Here is an 18,721-nt window from a genome sequence, read left to right on the forward strand (position 1 = left end):
ACACTTATTAATTTTTCACTATAGTCCTTAGAATTTGATACTTTTATCTCCATTTTGAAGGTGAAGAAACTGATACCCAGAGCTGAAAAAAATTGTCCGGCTAGTAAAATCTCAGCTAATGGATGGTAAAGGTGGAATTCAGACTTTGGTTTATTTGCCTTAAAATCTTCATACAGCAAGTTCTTTTCCTATAAAAAAAGAATTTTTTTCTACAGTACTCTTAATAATTCAGTATTGTGTAGTATGTGTCTATGTGCTTTGTAAACTTTAAAATTCCATTTCAGATTGATGATGCCTTATTTTCTGATGTTAGGAGAGAACTGGTCTAAATTGGTAATTGTTCAGCTCTTAAACTGATGCCAATTTTTCTAAACTCAAAAAAAATACATGCCTAAGCTGACCAAGTCATTGCAGGAAACTACCTCATCACCAGGGCATTGAAGAGTGAAGCAACTGGATTAAAAGAAGATGAAATGAAAATCTCAGCCTCAATGTGCCAAACTCCAAGAAGGCAAAACAATAGCATAACTTTGTCTCTGGGAGAATCAGTGTTCTTTAATTTTGTTTCTTAGATTTTCCATAATGAAGTCACAGAATATTTCAAATATAAATTTTAACAAAAGTCATCTGATGTCTTTTACATATGGCAAGGCCAAGTAATAATCTTCTGTTATATACTTATATTTTAATGAAAGAAAAAAGATGATGGAGCCAGATAACACTTTCACTGCTAATTCAAAAAGTAAATATATGTTGATGTGTATAAAACCCAACTTTATTTCATGTAAGTCATTCAGAACCAAAAATATTTTCTTTCTAAATGTTACTTTATGGCAGCATGTGACTTTTGGCCCAGACAAAGAAGTGAGTGAAGCAACATCTGCATTTCATTAAAGATGTGCTTCCTTGTCCCTGACCCATATGATCCAAATTGATCAAACTGAATTCTCAGCAGGTAACTTATCCGGATCATTTCGTCTGTACTGAAAAGAACATTGACTTATTCTGTTTGTTATGAAAACACTTGAACTTTGGGCCAAAATCCCTGAAAAACAATAGCACAAGGAGGTGCCTATATTTTAACTATTCTTTTAATAAAATCTAGACATTTCAGGAATCATCTTTTAAAATCTCCCATTGAGAGATTTTAGCTTTGGATGTTTCATTTGCTGATGGAGACAGGTACAACTTTGCTGATGGAGACAGGTGCAACTTTACGGCATTTCTTTGCCTCTTGATAGCATGTCGGTTAAATCTCTACTACATGAAAGGTGCTGGGTTAAATCTTGGAATACAGAGAAGTATAAGATTCAGTTGCTGTATTTAAAGAGTTTTTAACATATGACAATGTCTATAAATATTCATCACATTATATAAATTATAGAAATTAGAAAGTCCAACTCAAGACCAGTATGGTGTGGTGAAAAAGCTAGATCGAGTCCTGGGTTCAATTCCAAGTTCCCTATTAATCAGATGTCACCTTGTGAAAGTATTTAACCTTGCTGTGTGTCATTTCCTCATTGGACATAAAAATACATGATTCATCCTGTTCTACCTTAAAGGAATGCTAAGAGAGATCAGATAAAGTAATGTAAGTAAAAATGCTTTGAAAGACTACAAAATGCTATGAAAATGTCAAGCACTATACTATACTTTAGGAATATTTATGAAGTCATTTAATCACTTTTCCATAGGCTTTCAATTTTAACCCAGAAACAAAACCTAAACTCATAAAAAACAAAACAAAACAAAACAAAACAAAACAAAACAAAACAAAACAAACAAACAAAAAAACCCACCGCAGATAATTTAAAAATTCAAATAGAAGCTTTAGTTTTCTGGTCTAATTTTTAAAACTTTATTCCATATAACTTTCCAATCTATATTTAGCAGACAAACCGAGCTGATTATTTTGGCTTTTAACCCTATAACGTTTTAGAAAATTTTTGGACCACGATTAGAATAAATCATGTTGTATATCACTTCCTCCCCCAAGCCCCATCTCCCAAAATGACTATAGTGGTCATTTCACTGTCATCATTTAGTTCAAAGAACTCATCTGGTATTTTACAATCAGCAAAATAATTTAAAATGTGAAGTCAAATACTAGACCAGCTTAGTTAGTACTGGCGAGGACAATGGATAAAAACGAGGGCACAGAGAAAACTTGTTCAGTCAGCATGATGGAAAAAACTGAGTAATTTTCATTTTTATCCATCTTATCTTCATTAACTAGAGAATAACTCCAAATTTCCTCTTCTATTTACCTTTAAAGATATAAATTTCTGTGTAGTCATTTCATTTAGTCCCATTTAGCTCTAAAAATAGAAACGAAATATCTTTTCAAAGGTAGCTTTGTGATTATTTGTTTCTTGGTTTAGCAAAAACAATGCTTTTGTAAAATGTAGCTGGTTTTACAAAATGACAGTTTTGTAATAACATAGTGGAAGAGGGTCCTTCTAGAAATTCTGGAGGATTTGTAGTTCCATGCCCAACATTTCCTTCCTTGACAATAAATCTTGACCGGAGAGCAGACGGTTTCCAAAAATAGACAGAGCTATTCTGCTCCTTGACTTCATACCCCTTGTAGTATGCCTTTGCAGCTTTTCCCATAAAAGGTGGCCTCTACTTCCTCATCTCTTGATTCTGACCAAAACTTATGACTTGCTTTGACCAAAATAAATAAATAAATAAATAAATGATAAAATGAAATAAAACATGGCAGAAGTAACATTGTGTCTCTTACTACCTTAAGTCTTGAGGGGCCTTATATATTTTGGCTTGTTCTCTGGAAACTTTGACAGCTGCCACGTGCATAAGCCTGGGTGGGCTAGCCAGCTGGAGAATGATAAGATAGATCAAGTGGAGCAGAGACAGCCATCCCAGCTACTACCTAGGTTAACTAGCCCCTAGCCAACTCAGCAGCAGCAGAACTGCCCAGATGGAGGCAGCTCAAACTATAAAAACATGACCTAAGTAAATGTTCCTTTAAGTCATTTAGTTATAGAGTGGTTTTTTTTTGCAGTAATAGTTAATTAATATGAATGATGGCCATGTGACTTTGTAGGAAAAATCCTACATTATGTTCCCTTGTTTTCTTTGCTCTTTTTAAATTCTCCTGGGAATGGTAAATGTGCAAAAGGGCCTCAAAATGTACTGCTGTGGTTAAATGTATTTGCAAAGCAAAAGTGCCAGTGGTTATTTTCAGGAAGAAACAAAAATTGTTTTAAAAAAACCATAACATGAAATTCTTCTATCCCTTGGGAATGTGAAGCTATTTAGGATTTAGGTACAGAGATTTTGTGAGTTTGGATTGTGTTTGGAGAAAGATCTACATAAGACAAATTAGCTAGTGAAACATATAATTTTCTAGGCTCAAAATATAGGGCATTGGTCCTTGGCCTGCCTTATGGAAGATATGATGAGGCTCACCTTACCCCAGGTGGATGATGGAGGGCTGGATAATCAGTGTGAAAACTTAGCTTCCCAGTTGTGTAAGCTACATTGTTTGCGTTGATTTTGTCTTGCACTTGCCAAGTATGTCTGTAAAATACAAGAAACATATGTTTAAACAGGCTGTTGCTAAGCCAGAGGAAATGTGTTAGAATGAACTTGATACATGGGGGAAATGGAAACTTCACTTTATGAAATAATTACCTTAATGACCATCAGCCAAGAAAGATACACTGACCTTTCTTTTCCTAAAGTAACCATTTCCGAATTAGCATCTCCTCACAGCTCTTTTCCTCTCCAAAAGAGAATACATCTGTCTAGCCTACAGTTTATAAAGAGGTGTATGTGAAATTGTAGGTTATGTTTTTTCATAGCTGTAGTGCTTTTTTATAAATAATTTATTGAGGTGAAATTCACATAACATAAAACAAATCATTTTAAAGTGAACAATTCAGTGGCATTTAATACCTTTAAATTTTGGTAGTCACCAGCTCTATCTACCTAGTTTCAAAACATTTCCATTAATCTAAATTAAAACTTCTTACTCATTAAAAAGTTTCTTCCCATTCTGCATAGTCATAGTATAGTTTAACCTGTTCCTCCATCCTCTGCGTTTCTGGGAAATTGGCAGCTAAATGTAGGGGCTTTTTAATTCTTGAAAAAACGTAGATGGTATTATTTTATTACAAGATACAGACTGTCTAGATTTCTTTCTTTTTGTGATGTTTGCACACAGCTAGATCCATCAATTCACTACGAGTCCTAAAGAGTGAAATACAAAAGAAAAATTTCTTTTTTGTTTATCAGTTGAAAATGTTTTAAAAGATCTGTTTTCCCTCATTTAGTATTTGGTTACCCCATACAATATCTACATAGGAATGATGAGATATATGCTTAATTCTTTCCCATTATTTAGCATTTTGCAATGTAATGGATTAGTTTCCTACCCTTCCAAGGTGAATAATTAGTTAAAAAAATTAGTGATGAAAATGTATTAAAACTAGATAGAAATAATTGTTTTAAAACATTGTCATTGGAATAAATGACCCTTGAAAATGGTTAATTTTGTGTTATGCCAACTTTTATCTCCATCATCAAAAAACACAACTTGGCTTAAAAGTTAAGAGATGTTAATTAACAAAAGAACTAGGGATTACTTGCAACTCTGTGACAAGAAAAGAAACCATTATTCAGATTTTGTAAAGCTTTTCTCTCAGAAGTCTGAGACAATGGATAATTGGAAGGAAGCTGTGTTTCCAAATGAACCAAAGTTGTTTTGAAAAAAAAAAAAGCCACTATATATATATATATGTATGATTTACAATATCTATTTATTTATTTATGTTCACATTTATCACATCATTTATTGAAAAATATATATTGAACATCTCTTTTATTCCAGGTATTGTTTTTGCTTTAGATATAGAGCAGGAAACAAAAAAGATGAATTACCAAATCTAATATCACATAGAGATGAGTCCTATTAAGAAAATAAAGCAAGATAAGGAGATAAGAACTGGAGATCAGGAGAATATCATGACAAAGATGATGCTTTGGGAACTGCTCTTTTAGAAAGAGCTGGCATTTTTCATAGAAACCTGAATAAAATCAGGAAAGGAAAACTGTGAATTTCTGAGAGATGTATTTTAGGCAGAGGAATCTGAAGTGAAAAGGTATTGCTTCTTCCTCCGTTCTCTGGGGTTGAGGATAAAACTAGCTACTTTGCTCTGGTTTTTTTTTTTCCCCCCTCATTTAAATTCAGGATGGAAAGCCTAGTGTATGTTTTAGTAAAGGTTAAAGAGCTATCCACATGTGGCCATGAACTGGAAAGAGACCCAGTGAAAGGAGAAAAGAAGTGTATACAGCCTGCTGCAACTCATTTCAAGTATGAGTCAGGCAATCCATTATATTTAGTGACTGTAGCCAAGAAATACATGTTCTCTATAAAGTTCATGCCACTCCAAATCCCATATATAATACAGATAGAGACTGCTGTCAACATCAGCATTCCAAGAATTAACACGTAGGAAGGGATTTAAGGAGACAAAGTAATTTCAAGTTGTAGAATATATAACAACTTTTGACTAAGAAGATGATGCTGTTGACACTGTCAGGAGGAAATGACTATATTTAGATTTTCTTTTCAAGAGTGATGATGGTTTTGCATTGACTCACCTACATTGTCTTTCCTGGTTTCTCCTATGATCAAGGGTAAATTAACTGAGTTTTGTTGCAGCCAAGAGCTGGCTGAGATTCAAGGTGCAAGCTTTAGCCAGGGAACAGCTCTCTTCATTTGACATTAACTGGCTTCTACAGGGATGGAGCCTATTACTTGGCTTCATCAGAGCAGTTCTTCAGTCTTCTGAGCTAACTGGCAGGAGATGATCAACATTTTTCAGCCCTAAAGTATCTTTGGCACGGTATGGGATGTATAGTCTAAAAGTCTGTGGTCATGCATAATGATAAATCCCAGGAAAGGAGTGAGCCAATTCCAATCATAAAACATTCTCCTAATAGTTCTAGCATAAGTCTGGAAAAATTCTAGAAATGTCATTTGGTCTACCTTTCTATATCCTTACAGAAATGAATCATGCTGAGAAGGCTGCTGCTGATTGTCTAAGACTCTAAGTTTTCATTTCACCTTCCCAGATCCAAATCTCCAATGAAACACAGCAGAAATAAATGCAAACATGATCCAGCAGCCTGTGTAGAAACCATTTTTTAAAAGCCCTCTTGTGAAGCCTTAGTGAGATAAAGGTGTACTTACATGCACCTCTCATTAGAGACACATTCTAAAGTTGTTCCAAGTAATGCAACAACTCAAGCAGATTATCAAGAATTGTCAAGAGTGAAGCAGAGGTGCTGGGCCAGATTCTTCTAAAACCAAAGAGGCAGGCATCTTAATCCAATGGTATTGTGCTACATATAACCCTGCTTTTGCCAAAGATGCAATTTTCAACAAAGCTAAAGAAACAAAGATGCTACTTAAAAAAAAAAAAAACGAAGACAAAAACAAAAAAACAAAAAACCACTAAGCCATTCATGTCATTTTCAGCATTTAATTAGAAGTTTCCCTTATATTTTTCTCATCTATTCAAGGGTTTTGTCAAAAGCTCCTGTACATTAAAATCATGATTTTTAGAGAATATTTCATGGGTTTGATTTAAATGTTAATTTGCTAGATTCACTCAAATCTAGATGGCCAGTGATAGATATCATGACATTTCATGATATTTCTAGTGTTTTGTCATAAATTTGAAAACTTCAGTGTTTATAAATGCTTAAATATTGTTTTTGTAGATTTATCCTTTATACCCTTGGTGACAGATTTTATACTCTTTTGGTTAGTGGCTCACACTTGGAAAATCATGCTGGATTTATCTGTAATCTTTGTCTTTTCTGAAGTACTACTTATATGAAAAGATGTTCTACATCTGCCACTTGGATTTATTATCATCAGCAGCTACAACTCCCAGTTAACCTGCTGCAAGCTCTTCTTGCAGATTATAGAAGAATATCTTCTTTTGAACATCATTACCTAACCAGCTGGACTGAAAACATAATGCCTCATATTTTAATTTTTAAATTTTAACTTGGAAAAGAATCTTCTAGCTAACAAAAAATTTTATAGTCAGCCATCCAAAGGAATATCAGTTTGCATATTATTTCTAACTACAGTAGTAACATATTCACATATGACTTCCCAGAAGTAATCACTCACCAGAGCTCCAGACATTTATTTTCCCATTATCATTTATTAGACACAGACAATGGTCCAGGAAATGAGGATGCAGAATAGAATAGAACAAACTTGTACCTCTTGAAACTTACAGTCTGTGGGGAAGACAAATTAGTATGATTTATTTTCCAAAGCTAAAGTACAAACTGTTATGAGTGTGAAGAAATAAAGATTAGGTAGAATTTGCCTAGAAGAGTAAAAGTCATTGTAGGAAGAAGAAATAGCATGTTAGAAGGCCCAGTGGAGAGAGAGAACATGGCCTAACAGAAGTAAGAGAAGTTTAGTTTGGGCTGGAGTGGAGAGAGTTTGCTCTGTTTATTCTCGGTTTCTCTTCAAATTTCTGCTTTTCTTATTGTCCTGTAAAGTCTTAGAAAAAATATTTTATTACATTAGGGAACTGAGTTCAAACATATTCTTTATCTCATAGCAATTAACCCTCTATCAAAAATGTTTGTTGATTGAGAACATGGACTCTAGAATAGTGAATTGTGTTATTTTCCTGATTGTCTGACTATTAACTTTAATCTTAGCCTAAGCTATGTATTATATGTCTATTTAATCCATAAATACTTTAGCCATCAATTATTGTTATTGTTTTAATTCTAGCAGGAGGGTTATGCTTGTTTGTAAATAATACTTGACAAAATTGATAGAATTATGTTTTAAAAAGTTATTATTTTTTCAGTTCTACTTGTATTATGGATACACATTTACACTGCATTTATTTTTGAATATTAAAATTTTATACTATTTTTTAGGTGAGAATTAATATCCCAAATACAAACTAGAAAGATAGCAGTAACTTTTCTGACATCTAGTATCACACTTACTCAGTCCATTAAACTAATATGGAAATCTCTATGATACCTAAAGATGTAAAGTAAACAAGTAAATGAAGGAAATGCTAAGGTTATGGTGGTGACATAGCTTTTAATTTCTTTGAATATTGCCTGCAAAACATCTAGTGTGCAAACCCCAAAATCCAGGGACAACATTTAATCAAAATTAGATGACAAGATATTTCTGTGAACTCCCAAAATGAGTGGGAGTATAGAGATAAACCTGCTAAAGCCATAATGTGTGATATCGGCAAGTGTGTAGGAGAAAGGAGAGGGAAGCAGCTAGGTACCTGAAGGATCTGGAAAATTCCAAAATCATAGCATATTTACTGGAACGTGTAGTAGGGCAATTTGAGAATGGCAGTTAAACTGGAAAGGGGATTTTCACATTTCAGTACAGCTGAGTATAAGAAGTCCATCCATGCAAAGGCCCCATAAACTCTTAAAAATTTATCAAACTCCCTTCCATGATAAAGCTTCCTTCTGAGAAACAGACTCCAAATTGAGCAATACAGGGACAAAAGAAAAAGGCCTAGGCAAAAATGAAGGAAAGGAACCAGGAGATCTTACAATGTTATCAGCTATAGTTTTGAAATATAGCTTAAAACTGTAAGTTACAAAAGATTTCTAAATAATATCTCAAAAAAACAAATTTCACACAAAAATTAGCAACATAAAATGATTAAGGTCTAGTCTAATAGATGTTTTAAGGAAAAAAAGAGAGAATATCAAAATAGCTCACCTACAGACTACATGCCAGAAAATATTTTTTTCTATTTCTAACTTCTGTTTTTATATCTACTTCTAATGAACAAAAATACTTTAATTAATGGAACAATATATGAAAGAATAATCTACATGGGAATCAGAACCTCAAAAATAGGATAATACATTCAGGGAAAAAAATTTAAAAATCATTAAAAAAGTTAAGACTAAACTAGAAGGAATGCAATATCAAATAAGCATAATAGATGATGTCTTTGGATAATTAGAAAACAAAAGGGAGAAAAATTTAAATGTCAGAAAAAGGAAGAGATAAGGATTTGAGAGAAGGTAAGAAATTCAGAGAATAGGCAAAGATGATTTAACATATGTATATTAGGAGTTCTTGAAAGAAGAAACCCAAAGCAAAGATCAGAACAAATACTAAAAACTATAATTCAAAAAAAGAGATTCTTGAAATTAAAAAAAAAAAATTGAAACTGCATACCAAAAGACCAAATGATATACTCCCTTTAAAATTGCCCCAGAACAACCAATGAATTACTGGTCTTAAAAAATCTTTTAAGCGTCCAGGTAAAAAAAGATCAAATTACTTAGAAGAAAGAGAAAATTAGATAACTAATAAAATTGTAGTGCATATTAAAGATGCTGTAAGCCAAGAATTTTATACTTAGCCAAGTTAATTTTCGAGTTATAAAAACCTTAAACTGCTGTCAACATGCAAGAATTCAGAGAATATTGTTCCCATGAGTCCTTCCTGAGGAATTTACAAGAGAATGGGCTTCAGACAACTAAAGTGAGTAGTGATACGTTGACACAGTACTGGTGCTGATTACTAAATTTGTACTTACTAGAAGTGAATTGTAGGAGAGAAAAGAAACAGATACCAAAAGAAAAAAAAAGAAAGAAAGAAAAGTTGGGAAACCAAACTGTAGTGCTAAGAGATGCACACTAGGATTATTATGCTTTAAAACAGGAAAATAAGGTGGTAAATACCATAAGATTCAGGAAAGCCATCACATTAGGGGACAAAATAGAGGTTTGAGATTGGTTGGGATATGTGGATGGGTTTTAGAGTGGCTGGCAATGTTTCATTTCTTGACTTGGATGGTGTATAAAAGTGTTTGACTTACAATAACAGTTCATTGAGCTATACTTTTATGTGATTTTTCTGGATTTGTATTTTACTTTATTATGAGAAGTGTATTTTAAAAATTTATTTTAAAAGTTAATGATACTGCCAATAATAGAAATGGTGACGGATAATGATAGAAAGATGATAAATAACTACTTCTATAATATATAGAAAAATGTTATAGCAATTTGCTTCAAAGAAAATCCCAAAGGCCTTTGTTATGAAAAACTTAGAATGCAAACCATTGCAAGGCAATAACAATAACAATAATTTCCACATTAAGCTTATTTAGAGGTTTTTTGGGGTTTGGAGGTCTAATTGTACTTACTTTATTTAATCTAAACAAGAATTGGATTCTAGTTTAGATTATTGATGTGAAAGATTAAAATTTACACTTCATCTTCTCATGACTATTTGATTCTTTGTCAATTATCATTTTCCTTTTGCATAATAAACAGTTGGCTATAATTGAACTTACTAGAGGAGAAGGGAATTAATATTCTGGTGCTGTCATTCTGATTTAGTTTAAGAAATTTCCATATAATCTCACTAAATTATTCCCTAGTATCTGAACTATAAATATGAGTAGAAGCGACATTTGACAGTCAAGATTATTATGGCATTAGGGTCTATAGAAGGAATGTTAGATAACAACAAATTGCCATAGTATCATCATATAAAGGAAAGACTGCAGACTACTGAGTCAAGTAAACCTGGGTTTGCAGACTGATTGTTCTGTCTCAGCTTTCTTGCCTTTAAAATAGAGGTAATTATTCTTATCAGGATTGTGAAGATTCAGGATAATGATGGTAAAATATTGAGCTCGATGCTTAGCACATAAAAGGTGCTTAATAAAAAATTATTTTTCCCATCCCAATAACAGCTGCCTGTCCTGACTGCACAGAGTATAATCATTGAGATTTAGATGGCTTGTAGAGAAGCAACTACCTTATTAGGGTATCTCATAAATTTCTTCAAATGATTTCTAGAGGAGCATGAGGCACAGAAGTTATTTTTCCTTTCATTCATGAGATGACCTCATACTCAAGCGGTTTTGCTGGCAGCAACTTTAATTACTATGAAACCTAATATTACAAAGGGAACCCCAGGGACTGGCTCTTGGCTGATAACATAAGCTGGGTTCACAATGGCCGAAAGTGTGTAGCTTGTTACTCTGCTTTAGGAAACCCTAAGACTCCTAAGAATACACATTTTAAAGGCCCCTGCCCCAACTCAAACACTATGGTTAGCAGTAAATCTTAAAACAACTCATTAAGAAATCCCAGTGTGAATTTCTTACAAAGTAGGATGGAATTACAACTAAATTTAGAACTCAGACAAATTTTCTTTGCTTTCTTCCCAAGTCTGAATTGCTTTCAGTTTTTTTTTTTTCATAGCTCAGAAGCCATTTTTATTCACGATGGGCTGTGTGGTTTTCTCAAGCAATTTCTTGGCTAGAACTTCAGCAAAATGTGTAAACTTGTCTTTTCTTTCACTGTTCAGCTCCCACACTTGACAAACGTTTTCTGGTAATATGTATATCAGGCAAATAGCTGTTTCAAAGTCAGATTTGGAGGCAGTGCTAATGGTAGTAGCAATTTCTAAGGGGCCAAATTCCAAGGAATAATAATATTTTTCACTCATACACCCTCACTCTCTAATATGGCATAATGTGTGAAATGCTGCTGGGCTGGCTTATAGAAATGCTAGCAGAAATCCAGTGAATGCTAGAAGAGAGATATACTTGCACTCTCCAAAGCCATTTCAATTTTGTTAACTCTTTTTTTTTTTTTTTAAATTAAGTTTATTGGGTCAATTTTGTTAACTCTTAACTGGACTGTATGGTATTTGACAAACAGCCCACTATTTTCTGTTTGACATTATTTTAATCATCCATTGAAGTCTGAATGCAAGGCACTCATTCATGCAGATGCAAAGCCAGACAGTAGTAGTAGCATTTTACATTTTTCCAGCAAAGTTTTCATCCAAAGGCCTCAAAGGGCATGACAGGTATTAAAACACTCCTATAGAAAGAGGGGTAAGTCCTCAGTTGAGGAGAATCATAGAGCTCTGGGAAATTACATGAAAGGTTAGGTCAACTTCTCACTTACAAATATCCAGCAGTGAAGCTGTGATTAAATTCTGTTTCCCTATTGGTTCTATGGGCAGCTCTCTGGGTAATAATGCAATCAACACAGATGCTCTAGGGCATTGGGTCCTTAATTCTTTCCTAAACTGTCCGGAACTAACTGTTCCACAACAATTATTTATATTTTCCGCTATAATTTGTGGCCTTATAAGTTTTAGTCAGCAATTATACAGTTTCCATGCTTGTCTCCTCAAGATAAAATTTAACTACGACTAAGTTTCTTTTCTTTGACCTTTTCTTTCACTGTCTCTCACCATCTTTATCTGTAATGTTAGTGTTTCAGAAAACATATTTTTCATTTTTACCTCATTATTCTCATTAGTCTAATCATTGTTACATGTATTAATGCAACTTGCTTGGGCCAGCAAATAAAACATTCATGGAAAGAAGAAAATCTCAACTTCCGGCAGTCCACTGTAGAAAGAAGGCAGTCTTGCTGAAGGCTGAAATTTGTAATCTCTTCTGATTGACTTTCTGAGGAAGAAAGGTGACTCAGAATTGCTGATGAGGTTAATTTTCTAACCGAAGACTGGTAAATGTCAACAATGACAAAATGGAAGTCCCCAGTATCTTAGCACGCATTCCTGTTCATTAAAATTTCCTGTGTGCAAGGCACTGAGCTAGTGCTAAAGGTGTCATCCTGATTATTTCTTCCTACAAGTAGCTCAGTACACAGGGGCAATGGCAATGAGATATGCATGCCTTATTTTCAAAGATTATTCTGACTGGTAGTCACAAGCTGGATAACTAGTTAATATACAGTACTGGTGGTAAACACTTTTTTAAAAAAATAACATGGAATCATCCTTACCTCTTGGTGTCACACCTACATAAACACCCATATACATGAGCTTACACAAATAATGACACCCTAATCTAGCCAGTTTATGTAGTTGTCCAACTAATTATAAAAAGAATTTTGAGGATATGATTTTGCTTTTTTAGGGAAGACCATCTGAACTTCTCAATGTTATCTCATCAGAATTATGCTTTTAAAAGACCAACACCAGCATACATTCCTACGATCCGTCAAATAGTAGTGATATCTTACAACAAAGTTGTTCATTTTTTTTCTTGTATGCATTACCACTAAAAGTACAATCTTCATAAAATTATAAATTGCTTTACTAGATGTTATATATATATGTGGGAGAGAAGAGAATTTCCACTTCTTTTTCCTGATGGGCAGTTCAGAATGCAAAACTGGCTCACTTGGATGAAGACTAAAATACTTGGTTTTATTATAATGCCCTAGGCTTAGGGAAAGATGCTGGTGGGGAATCCTGCAGAGCGGAGGCTGGAAGGAGGATTCTTTTTCCTAGAGCTTCAGAGGCTGCCAGATAGAGGGAAGATGTTGCAGGAGTGGTGGTTGGAAGGATGGAGGACAAAGGTTAATAGGTCAAATGAAAGGAAAGAAAGGCTGAAAAGAAGGCAAAAAAAAAAAAAAAAAGGAGACTTGGGGCAGATTGTCTGTGGGCAGAATAAAGACCGGGAGATAGAAAAACAAGGGAGATCCATATGAGATGGCTAGAATGGGGAAGAATGGCTTGAGATAAAGGCTAGCTTCTGAACTGGATTAGCTTAGGATGGGGAGAGGGGTTGTATGGCATTATGGAGTGTTAAATATACGTTCATTAATGCTGCACCTGTTTACACAATGGTAGCTTGTATAGACTTTGAGGAGTCTGGCTTAATTTTCTCTAATGGCCATATCTTTAGCTAGATATTGCCCCATCTTGACCATGTTTTGCACCATGCTGGGAGAGCATCACCTTTCAGTTGTGCACTACCTTTAACTACTGTTGGCATGCATCGACTGTCAGATTCCCTCATTTGTAATGTCAAAAGTCCAGGGTTACTCTTCAGTCTGTTCCTGGTTTTATGGAATTTTTATTAGTCTAGATTATTTATATGAAATTGACTCAAGTATTTATATTTATTCATAATAAGCTATCACCAAAGATTATTTTCCATAAAGTAGAAAATCAAATCTAGTTCAGAACAAAACGCCTAGCACAGTGCCTTGCACATAGCAGTATTCAAGAAACAGTTGTTGCGTAGATGAGTAAACAATGTTACCACTGATAAGGACATTCTATTTGATTGGCAGTGACTGTACTTTTGAATTTACTCCGTGGGAGTAAAACATTCTAACTTGGTATAATCACTGAAGATGGCAGTGTATAGATTAATTATAGTTTACAATGACTATTTTTCATTGTATAAAATTATGTCATAAAGATCAGATAATTTCTTCAATAAAAAATTATCCAGAAAGCGATTTTTTATTGAAGTTTGGGGGGTGTCAAGGCCATGGGATGAGGCATTTGGCCCTACTCTGTAAAAACTACATTGTCCCAGATCAAAGGTTCCAGTCCTTCTAAAGAAGTTATCATTTTACCCACAGCTCCACAAATAAATGTATTTGATAACATTGATAACAGAAGTTTCTTTACCAACTCATACTCATTTCTCCCAGGAATGCTTTCATCATCAAGGCAGAGGTTACTGTGTATTTCACATAGTTGTACAAAAATAATATTGTCTAAATGATGCACTGACAAAATAATGACAAGCATCTAAGAAAATGCAGATGCGTAAAATTACATGCACTTCTGTCCTCACAGCTATTACCACTTTTGATTTAGTAGTTGAATCCAACGACTCAATAATTGAGATGACAGCTCCAAACCAAAAATAGATATTATACTTCTCATTTTAGACCCATGCAATTCAAATTCTCCAAATATAAGGCTATTTATATGGAAAAGTTTTAGGTGGGTATTAGGTCACAAGGGAGGCATGAGTGAAGTAACACCATGCTGTTATTGTTTTTGGCATGTGAGCAAGAGTGGACATCAGGCACCTTGAAAAATCTACATGAAAAGCAAAATTTATCTTTAACCTTACTCACTTTCCTTTCTCTATCCCTCTTCTGTTTTTGGCAGTCCTTCTTCTCCATTATTTATTTCCTTCATTTATTCATTCCATTCACTCACTCAGCAACCAATTGTTTTTCAAATAAGAGTAAAGCACTTTGCCAGTGGTGAAACAAAAATATGAAAAAAAGGGACCCTGATTGAGGCAGTTACTAATTTTGTTGTGAAGAGAAGTCATGTCCAAGCATTAGCAGAGTACAAAGAAGAACATGATAAATGCCATTTAATGTATTTAAATGTAAGAGCTCACAGGACGTAATGTGCCCAAATTCTTTGCCAATTGAGATCTGCCTTCTCTTGAAGTACCCCTTCTTCTCAACCAGAGGTTTGTAACTGTTGCGTCACATGAGAATCATCTGCAGAGTTTTAAAAAGTCTTGATACTTGGGCCAAATCCAAGTCCGGTTAAAAAATATCTCTGGAGAATTGACCCAGATATTAGTACTTTTTAAATGGGCTATTCCCATGTGCAGCCTAGGTTGAGAGCCATTGTTCTAAATATCTCCTTTTCTTTTAAATATCATGTTACCTAAACTTTAATGTTCCTTTCCCACATTACCATGGAAAGAAGCAGAAAAAAAAAATAATAACCTCAGGGACAATATTCACTTTTCTCATTTTCTTAACAACAACAAAAAGCCCCACAAATAAGCAAACGAATAAGTACAAAGCAACAACAACAAAACTGTTCTATCAGATAGGAAGTTAAAAACTACAAAAAAAAAAGAAAAAAGAAAAAAAAAGGAGAGATCCTGATAATCGGTGGGAGTAGCAGTAAAGCAGCAAGCAAAGCATTTCTTGGCCTGTGGTATAGTTTGAGAGATTTGGGAAAGAAATGTGATCATTTGCAGAAGGTGAGATTGGGTAAGTTAAAACTATCTGGTTAGATGCAGAGGTCTTGGACAAAGGAAATGGAGCAGTAGTAGGAGGTTTGATTTATTTTCACAACAAACCTTAGTATTTATTCCAATAAATTTCACAATATTAGATCAGTGGCCAAATTATTTTTTTTTAGGATTTGTAATAACAAAAAATAACAAAACAAAACAAAACACAAGTCATAAATTAGAACTCAGAATCTGACCCTTAATATGATGGGTGGGTGTGGGAGTTAGAGAAATACCACAAAGAGCCCCCAGTTTGGCCGCTGTTATGAAATTGTGAAATGTGTTGGCACAGATACAAAAGGTCTACTGAGTGAAACAACATAGAAGAGATTTATTTAGAAGTGTTCTGTTTTTATCCAGTGCCTAAAAGCATCTTTTCCACGTTCTTCCTTCATATTATTGATAGTGAGGTAGATTAGAAAGTCTAGGGATAGAACAGACCCACTTCCCAACTCTGTTTCCTTTCTAAGTACCTGTGGGAACTTGGGTTATAGTTTAATTCACTGGGCTTCAGATTCTTTATCAGTGAACTGGGGATAATATCTGTTTCAGAAAGTTGTGGAAATTAAATAAAAAACAAAGAATTAAGTTGAAGCTCTTAGTAATTTCAAGGCTTTCCTCTTCTTTCATTTGCCTGTTGTTACTGCTGTAATCTCTAAGGCCATTCAAATTCTTGCAGATGTAGAGAAGGTACAAATTTTATATGACACAAATATGCTAATGGTAAAAGTAAGTTCTTGGGGTGGAGGAGGGGGCTGGATCTAACAAGTCTACATATGATAGAGTCTTCTGCCATGAATAAACTTGCTCAAATCATTGAGGGTAAATGGCTAAATATTTTCAATACTCTGTTTACTGATGGGTGAAGTCTAACTATAGATTAAGGGTGGCAAACTCTAAGGCTAGCAAGGCCCTTACAGATCTGATATTGGGGAAGGACTTTGGTAAACTGGAGAGTGAACATATGGGGCAGCCTCTCTTTATGTCCAGGTGGTTGTTGGCATGCAGGCATTCAGGCTCAGTTCCTGCCAGATTTGATTTTTCAAGAAAGTCAGATCCGTATTTAATGTAAAATCTTCCAGTTTTTAAGTACTGATGACTAATTTCATTCTCTTTCAACATTAACTGGGCCAAACAAAACACATCTGAATATAATCAGCATGCTACCAGTTAGCAATCTTGGGATTTTGAAGGTTCTCTTTACTGGCAATGTCTTCTACTCTATGAGCCCCAGAATAGTTGTTACCAACTCGCATGATGGTTTTACCCTACAGATTAGAAATACTCATACTCCTACTTCCAGATGAATATTTCCTGTTGTTAGTGTTTCAATGCCCATAATTAATTTCACCTCCCAGGCAATTCTTATGCAAACAGCCACTTGTTCCAAAGTTAAAATCAATTATATTTCCTGTTACTTGCTAAGTGCATAGACTTAATTTTCTGCATGTTAATTTTATCTTTATTTTTTATTTATTTATTTTTTTTAACACATCTAGTGGCTGGTTTCAATTCCCCAGGGCCCAGTTTTATTTTTGTGCCAATTTAGGGAGGTAAAAGTTTAATCAACTTTAACATTTGTAAAGCTGAATATTTTATAAATATCTTGAAAGAACACAGTCTTCCATCCCACCTGTTATGGACTGAATTATGTCCCTCCAAAATTCATATGGTGAGGCACTAACCCCCAACCAATGTGACTATATCGGGAGATAGGACCTTATAAGAAGCTAATTAAGGTTAAATTAAGTCACAAGCTTGGAGCCTGTAGGGCTGGTGTCCTTATAAGAGGAACAGATGCTAGGAGTGTGGGTGCACAGAGAAAAGGCCATGTGAGGAGACATTGTGAATGTGGCTATCTGCAAGCCAGGAAGAGACCTCTCGCCAGAAATCAACCCTGCTGGCATATTGATCTTGGACTTTCTGGCCTTTAGAACAATGGGAAAATAAATTTCTGTTGTTTAAGCCACCCAATCTATGGTATTCTGTTGTGACAGCCCTATCAAACTAATACATCACCTACAACTAGCCTGATGTCTTTGGCATCTGATGTCTTTGGGTTTTTAGGCTTCTTAAAAATTCTAGGCATTCTCAGAGAAATCCCACTTTTAGACTCATTCTTCTCATCTGACTTCCCACTCAAGATATGGAAATTTCTGTATTTCCAACTAAAAGAGTCCCCATTGTGAGAAATATATCAAACTTTATATATAATGGCAGAATATAAACTATTAGTGACTCACCCATAAAATGTGAGATAAAGGAAACCAATCCTTTTCCCAAGTTTTAAAACTTCTCCTTGTTTGTCAGATGCTCCTGTGAGTCTCACTATGCCTACTTTCTTGAGGCTGGAGAGCCACTTGTATGCATGTTCATCATTTCTTAAGACATCTTCAAAATCCAAAGAAGGTAGCTGGAGCTCTGAGCCCCAGTACTGACATTCTGTAAATTAAAAAAAAAAAAAATGAAGAAATTAGATGGGATTATATTATTTTTACATACTGTGATGACCTCAGAGAAGGGACTGGTGTAGGCCTTTGATTTGTCATGGAATTTACTAAATTTTTATCATAGTACAAATGCCTAAGTTACCAAATTTTCTTCCCTGGAGCCACGCTAGTCTATTATGCCTCCTGCTTACAACTGTGCCTAACCCACGATGGGTAATTTTTATACGACATTTATTGAGAGAATGTAGTTAAGTTTATGGATGGCCCTTGATCTGTATTCCTTTAGGGACTCTCTGCCTGGACACTGCTTAGAAATAACCCTGAGACACTATGTATTTTAATGGCCAAATCATATTGTTCAAATCCAAGTAGATGATAGAATCAGAAGGTTGGACTGGAATATCATAT

The 18,721-nt window shown here is 34.5% G+C and overlaps 1 protein-coding gene and 1 long non-coding RNA gene across 6 annotated transcripts in view; one reads left to right on the forward strand and one right to left on the reverse strand.

Moving 5' to 3' along the window:
• The window catches only part of LOC111741300, a 154,379-nt gene that overhangs the window by 132,589 nt on the left and 3,069 nt on the right, over window positions 1–18,721 (forward strand). The gene's annotated exons all lie outside the window — the stretch shown is intronic.
• BBOX1 (gamma-butyrobetaine hydroxylase 1) overlaps window positions 1–18,721 on the reverse strand; it is a 58,630-nt gene that overhangs the window by 8,131 nt on the left and 31,778 nt on the right. For 2 of the 4 annotated variants that reach the window (XR_002780954.1, XR_002780953.1), the window contains exons 1-2: window positions 5,629–5,887; window positions 3,433–3,543 (exon numbers count right to left, since the gene is read on the reverse strand). Coding sequence is in view for 2 of the 4 variants with exons in the window: in XM_023532079.1 (XP_023387847.1) it covers window positions 3,438–3,543; window positions 18,107–18,305 (305 nt within the window). In the remaining 2 variants the exon portion in view is untranslated. Of the gene's footprint in view, window positions 1–3,432; window positions 3,544–5,628; window positions 5,888–18,106; window positions 18,306–18,721 lie in introns of those variants that run through there. The other 2 variants (XM_023532079.1, XM_011362577.2) reach the window with 1 other exon arrangement.

This window comes from Pteropus vampyrus, unplaced genomic scaffold, assembly GCF_000151845.1.
Source record: "Pteropus vampyrus isolate Shadow unplaced genomic scaffold, Pvam_2.0 Scaffold76, whole genome shotgun sequence".
In the NCBI taxonomy this organism is placed as follows: domain Eukaryota; kingdom Metazoa; phylum Chordata; class Mammalia; order Chiroptera; family Pteropodidae; genus Pteropus; species Pteropus vampyrus.